Source organism: Cryptomeria japonica, chromosome 11, assembly GCF_030272615.1.
Source record: "Cryptomeria japonica chromosome 11, Sugi_1.0, whole genome shotgun sequence".
Taxonomy (NCBI): Eukaryota; Viridiplantae; Streptophyta; class Pinopsida; order Cupressales; family Cupressaceae; genus Cryptomeria; species Cryptomeria japonica.
The window spans coordinates 244262572-244270130 of record NC_081415.1 but is presented as its reverse complement, the minus strand read 5'-3'; the positions used below and the strand labels follow the sequence as shown (position 1 = coordinate 244270130).

Sequence of the window (7559 nt, the reverse complement as noted above, 5' to 3'; positions counted from 1 at the left end):
TAGCTTGCAATTGATGTTTTCCACAATTTAAATCTCAATGGATTCGAGGACAAATTCTAACCTTCTTGCTTTATTGTCAAAAATTCTCCTATTGTGTTCCTTCCATATTTCCCATATGAGACTAGAAGGGATGTCTTCCTAAAGAGAGCTAAGGAGGCCATCTTTTGGTCTAATTGGACAACCTTGAAAGAGAGTGACAATATCATTGGGAAGGGTAGACATCCACCCTAATTTGGCACACAACCATCTCCAACACTTGGCTGAGAAAGGGCAATTAAGGAGTAAATGATCTATGGTTTCCTCTGCGATTTACACAAGACACATCTTGAAGGACCCTCATAGCCCAACTTCTTGAATCTTTCTATTGTTAGAATTTTCTTTTTGACTGCTAGCCAAGAAAAAACCCTTGCTTTTGGAATTAGTTTACTTCTCCAAAAAAGCTTTTGTGGGATTCCTAAATTTTTATTTTCAACTTGGTTGGCTAAAAGATAGTAGCCTTCTTTGGCATTGTATTGACCTGTTTTGGAAGGAGTCCAAACAAGGGAGACCTAACCATTTCTGAAAAATTATTGTCTATCCTTAATAGTCTTTTTTAGTTGATGTATTTCATTAGACGGGAGAGGCAAACCTTCAAAGCTCTTCCAATTCCAGCCCAAAGAAGAATTCTCACATGTAAAAACTACATAATCTCTGATGTGGACACCCTAATTATGTCTAAGCCATACTCTTGTATTTTAAATTGAGATCAAGTTGTCTAAGCTTGGGTATCCATCCCGAGAGTCTTCCCAAAATAGGCATGTAGAGCCATCATGGACATCCCAAAAGATAAAATCGATTACTAGGAATCCATTCTTGAGTATGAAATTTCAGATCCTAGATCCCTTAAGAAAGTGGTTCTATTCAAATTCTTTTTTTCAGATAGAGGATTCCGTAGTCCCTCGTCCTAATTTTTCTTACCTCAAGTTCTTACATGTTAATTTTTAGGTAGTTGCAACGACCATCAAAGGACAAAGGTTCAAATATGATCATTTGGAGGTGTCGACCAATATTTATGCATATGTGCCTCAATAGCGATGTGCTATGACTACCAAAAATGTTGCACATCTCCTCTAATGAATATTTCCTATATATATATCTTTCCTATTAATATCTACTTTATAACATTTCAAATCTGAAAATACCTTTCAGACTCATTTCCCCACTGAACGTTTCACTCTAATCATTTTTCAACATGCTTTTGGGGGATGGGTAGGTTGGGAGATAAACAACACCTATATATCCCCACTACTAACATCTAAACAAAACAAGGTTGACTTTATAGCCACAATCTAAGGCTCAATGCCAACTTGGAGTAAGGCTCGGTGCCAAATTGGAGTTGAACAATATTTCTCCAAGAGATGAGATCCTTAATACCAAAATTCTCAAAAGCAAAACTCCAACATTGCTTCATTGGGCTGCAACATCATAAGAACAAATGAAATATCTAGTCAAATTATTCAACTTAGGTGTTCTTCTAACAATCCTTCTATGTGAGATACTTGCATAGGTTGAATTCTTGTTAGTAGTTCGATTAGATAATGAATGTTTTTTAAATTTTAATAAAACATGCTTAATAAAAAAAATATACTTCAAATCATTATCTGGCAACAACTTAAATGATCAACTGTAGTCTCATTATTACTTGACTGAGAAAAAAAACCATCATTAACAAAGGAAAATAATGTTTTTGAAAGGGTCATCAATTATGGCAGTAGGGAGGGGTATGACCTGATAAATTGTCATTTCACTGTTTACCCCAAACCCTACCTTAAAGGATAAGTCTGAAGTCTACGAAAAATTCATGATTGCATGATTGGAATTGTAATTCAGATTTATTCCGTTAGTCTTCAGAGTTCTATCTTACAATTTCACCTAAGGCGTAGTCTTTTATTTTGGTTTTTATGGCAATTGGGAATTAGCAATATTGATAAATACCTTGTTAGATTGTCATATGATTGAACATTGAGAGCATTTTGGCTTTTATGCTTCAAATGATGTTCTTAAGAAATCTACCCCATAGAGGTGGATTGCCAATCTAAAGAATCCCACCACTTGGATTTTCTATAAAGACTTTAATATTATTGAAATGACCTAAGATAAATGTGGGGCCTTGCCTATGTGGTGGATATGTGGCAAAAGAGAGACTTGGTTCTTTGTGCACCCTACATTGGAACTTTTTTATCCCAATATTGGTCATTATGAAGATTATACAATGTGGTGAAATGCCAATATAATTTTTTTCTCCTTTGTTAGCTATTGTTGTTTACTATTGGAGTATTTTTCTAGTGAATGAAATAGTTTTGAAAAGAAAATTAAGATTTCTTTTAGAGTTAACTTAGTTTAGTTAAGAAAATGCAAGTAAATAAAAATTATTAGTTTAGATTGATGAAATTTAATATTGAGAGTTGGAAATTTAGAAAGTTGATGTTTTGAAAATTAAAAAGATTAATTGTCATATTCATCTTGATAATTAGGTATAATATTAATGAATAAGATTTTAGATTCATTGTTTAATTAGATTTGAGTGTACAATGTATCTTTATTATTAGTATAATGATTTAGGGTTTTATATTGGACTTTTGTTCAATGAGAGTACAACTTTGCAATTCTAGGATAAATTTATGACTATATTATTGGACTTGTATTTTGGATTTATACTAATAATCATTGGATATCTATCTTGGAATTTTAGCTAATGTGTAGCCTCTTGTTTTACCTTTTATGACGATTGAGAGTTTGCAATACTGATAAATACCTTGTTAAGTTGTCATGTGAATGAGCTTATAATGATACCAAGTAATTTTTTCTTTACGAGGCCATGCATTTCAATCATTTGCATTATTGCTATTATAAGCAATATTAGTGATCGTCTTTAAATACATGATCAACAACTCATTCTTATTTCTCTTGATATAGACATAATTACGAGTACTATTTTCTTTCTTCCAACAATTTTCAAAATACACTGATATTTTAAATGTGCATTGGTGGTTTGTTTTTTAAATAAAAACTCCATACTAGTAATTATTAAGTTACAAATATTTAATTATAAATATAGAATTTTGTATCCTTACCAAATATAAGCACATAATATATGTACCTCCAATGACTTAATTTAATATTTTTGCACTTTTGTTTACTTGTAATGTAGATCAATTTTTCAAACATATTAAATCATTTATCTTATTTCAGTTGTGTAGCTTTACTTAAAAGTATTATTTTACTAAAAGAGGGGTAAAATTTATTCAATCAAAAAAAGAGATACAAAGTCAGAAGAAAGAAAAATTACACCAACATATCAATATCCACTAAAGTCTCCAACACATGAGACATTTCTAAGAAAACTACCCCTATCCACTATATTCCAGCCCTGCCTATGACCATAACATTATTGTTTGATTTTATTTTTAATATCAAATCTTTCTTAGGCACATATTTAATAATATAATAACAATATTTTTTGAACTATACTTATTATGTTAGTTTTAGTCAACCTATTAACATTTATTTAAAAAATTTAATTAACTAGCATGTACATCTTAAATACATCTATCTAAAAAATGTCAGCATATATCAATTTCAAACTATTTTATTCACTTAAAAGCAAGGTTACCCAAGTTTTCAAGATGGGGGACCGGATGTCAATCTTGGGGATGGGGATGTCAATTTTGGAGACGGCTAAGGTATGACTATATAAAAGTAGGGAAATTAGATGGCTAAGGTATGACTATATAAAAGTAGGGAAATTAGATGGCTAAGGCGTGACTATATAAAAGTATGGAAATTAGATGTCTCCACTTTGACTCCTTCAATATGGATTCATTGTCCGTTTCTCTACTATTAGTGATTTCACACTTGCTTTTTAGTCTAAATTAGACAAAAATGTTTAAAAATTAAAATAAATATATATTTGATCTATATTGGATAAAAATGTTTAAAAAGTAAACTAGAATGTTCCAAGGCATGAGTTCATTTTCCATTGCTTGCTATTCTTGATTTCATAGAGGTTTTTACTTTTTTGGTCTATATTGGACAAAAATGTTTAAAAAGTAAAAAATTGAATAAAAATGTTTAAAAAGTAAAATAGAATATTCCAGGGCACAAGTTATTTGACTTGTTCAGAGCCAAACAGAGAAACATATGGATGGGCTCCACCACCACAATGAATGGTTGTTAGAATCAATGCAAGTTTGTTTTCTATTTGCACAAGTGTCTCTATAGAAATTTCATCACAGCTTCCCCTGTTTCACTCTATATTATAGGGCATAGTTTCTGCAATTTGCACAACAATCATACTTCCCTTCCTTAAAGCTTGAATATTCAGGAGTGAAATTTGGTGAAGTTTGAAATATGGGGAATCCCTTGTTCTTGGTATTGGGAGTATTTGTGCTGTTGTTTAGTTGGGATGCAGCTGCACAGACTTTGAATTCAAGTTGCCCTGTAAATTTCACAGTTGGTGAGACCAAAACTTACCAATTTTGTAACAACCTGAGTGTATTAGGAGCTACTCTGTCATATACCTATGTTGTAGAGAATGGGTCATTGGATATAGCTTTTCAGGCTGGCCCTGCAGCTTCTGGGGGATGGGTAGGTTGGGGGATAAATCCACAGGGGTTAGCAATGATTGGAACACAGGCTTTGATCGCTTTTCGATTGAGTAATGGATCAACTGTGGTTGACACATATAATGTGGTCTCTAAGGTTGCTGTTTTGAATCCTTCAAACATAAGCATCCCTGTGACCAACAAGAGTGCTGTGTATGAGAGTAGCAGTGGGAAGATAACAATCTTTGCCTCCTTGGTGCTTACTTCCAACCAAACCAGTGTTAATCAGGTGTGGCAAGTGGGCAGCTCAGTTACCAACTTCAGTCCTGATGTCCACAGATTTGATGATGCCAATCTTAAGAGTTTAGGGACACTGTATCTCCAAAGTGGAGCAAGCTAGTAACACTCAGTACATTGTAATCCATGCACTGGTTATGTATGCATGGACTTTGTTCCACCTAAATAACCTATACATCAACCACAATACAAATTGTTTAAGCTCTGCTATATAAACAATTGCCATAAAATCTGTAATGCTTTCATTCAATTGTTTGAGTTTCTTTCATGAAATGTTTTTTATTAGATCTTTTGACAGGAATTATGAATGATTTCTTGGAATTTTGATATTTTTACAGCCTAAGAAGAACAACAAGTTCTGTCTGTACTGAAATATATATCAGCAGTGTTGATTATTGTGTGATCATATTGCGCATAACAAAGATCTTTAAAAGCTTTGACATCTTGCAATTTGAAAAAAGTGAAAGAATGTTTACAATGGTATTATTATTTTTCTAGGTGCAATTGCAGTCATTCTTGACATTGTAATATGGATTATCTACTTCCATGACAGATGCCACATTCTCGCTCTTCTCACAACAATTGGTTTGATGGGTTTTTTGGGGTGGCTTATGATTTGTGGTTGGTTGTTTATCGAATGGTGATATTCAAACTGTGGCGTGTATGTTGTTTGTTGTGACATGGTCTCTTTAGAATTTTATGGAGGTACTATGGATAATGGTGATCCTGTTTGACCATTGTTACAAATTTTGTGATAAGTAGTTAGCCAAATTTAAATTTTGAATTTTAAATCGGATATGGATAAGTTTGTGACTCCGAGATTGTCTCATCTATGATAGATTGGAATAAAAAATAAATTTAGATGACGACAAACTAAATGGAAATATGTGCATAGATAAATATAATAATAATAAATAAATAAAATGTATAGGAATATAGATATAAATAGATAAAATAAAGATAAATATCTAAAAAAAGTGTATATAAATAAATTAAGAAATTAAGCTCAATTTCACATAGTATCATTTATATTATATGTTAAAACATTACTTACAAATATATATTAAACTATATTAAAATAATATAATTGTTTAAATAAGACCATTCTCAATTTATGTATATAATGACAATCAATTGAGATAAAACATTAGATTAGCTATAGTAGATGAAAGCAATAGGGGTCCACTATAGAAAGCGGGGCCATGAGATACAAGGAAGTAGATATAGGAAAAGAGCTATTGGGGTTTTGTTGTTTTTATTAGTATCCATGTCACATTATTTTTTGAATTGAGAAGCTCTAACCTTTTTCTAGATTTACTTTGACACCCTTTAAGGTGTCATGCTTAGGATAGCTTTCACCTCTTATTTTTTATTGGAATAAAAAGTTCAATTTCATGATAATTACATATGGTTTGCACACCACCAACAAAAATCACAAGCTACTCATCCTTTCATAACACCTATTCAATCCAACTCATTCTTCCATAAATCCATAGTTATTGTTGTTGGAGCTAAAGGATTGACAACAATTAATGGCACCCCCATTGAAACAACCTTGGAAAATTATCCCCAAGGTGTTTCACGAGGAATCCCCAAAGAAACCCTTAGTTCTTTTTCTTTTCATTCTTCAATTTTATAATATCTATCAATGGTTAGAAGTTTTTTCTTGATAGGCTTTTATGTGGGAAGGGTCCCCCCTTAAAGCATCTCAAGGCCTAGGTCAATAGGGCTCGGGTTTCACATGGGATTCACCTTAAAGCGTAGAATCGTATTAAAGTTTTTTTTTCATTTACCTTAAGTCAAGCATGATGAGGCTATTTTTGTCATGGTTTGTGACTTATATGTTCTTCTTTGTTATTTTTCAAACCTTATACCAAGGACTCCATCATCTTCAATAAAAACACTCTTTAAGTCTCTATTTGTCTCGAGTTCCTTAGGTTTCCCTTACCATGCTCAAAATTTGAGTCAAATAGAATCATCCTTAGGCTTTGTGGTTTGCATTGAACCAAAACAATTATACTCATCTTGTCCTTAGAAGTGGGTCTATGTTGAGGTGGACCTCTTTAAATATTTAATGGAGGCTATGGATATCTAGATTGAAGAAATGAGATACCGACGTTGTGTTCTATACTTGATTATACTAAATGCTTGCTATCATTGTCAATATTTCAAATCTAATATTTGAGACTACCCTTTGGCTTTTCCCCACCTCTTGCTCAAAACCTCCTATAGAAAAAAGAGGAAGGCTGGCTTATCATTGTTAATCACAAAGCTAAAAACTTTAGTAATAATGCTCTTCTCCCAAGCCTTAAATCTTTATGGGTTTTGGTCCAAATACATTTCAAAACCTCCAAATTCAATAAAATTTGATCCCTTGTCTCTTGGGGAGACTCTTGGCAAGGAAATAATTGTGAGATTCCCATTAATAGTTTTATTGTTATCGTAGCCACTACTCAACACTATCTTGCATATTTGCCCTCCTCTAACTAGGTAGTGGAGGTCCCATAGCCTACTAGGGCATTTGGAAGAGGGAGAATATGTTCCAAAGAAACACCAACTTATCCAATTTAACTTCCAAATAAGAATTTTTTATTCAAGACAATCTCTTTGAAGAATAGTTATTTCACTCTTGATGAGTTAAGGATATTACTTTCAATAAAGTTTGTTTATAAGTTGGGT

The 7559-nt window shown here is 32.5% G+C and overlaps 1 protein-coding gene across 1 annotated transcript; it reads left to right on the top strand.

The window, feature by feature from the left end:
- Positions 1-4376: 4376 nt before the first annotated feature.
- LOC131040161 (auxin-induced in root cultures protein 12) lies at positions 4377-5060 on the top strand. Its single transcript, XM_057973013.2, has one exon. It carries the CDS (start codon positions 4390-4392, stop codon positions 4981-4983), a length of 594 nt encoding a protein of 197 aa, XP_057828996.2. The 5' UTR covers positions 4377-4389; the 3' UTR covers positions 4984-5060.
- The last annotated feature ends 2499 nt before the right edge of the window (positions 5061-7559 follow it).

What these genes read in the sequence shown, in the direction of transcription:
- LOC131040161 (XM_057973013.2), top strand. Translation starts at nt 4,390, where the DNA reads ATGGGGAATCCCTTGTTCTTGGTATTGGGAGTATTTGTGCTGTTGTTT.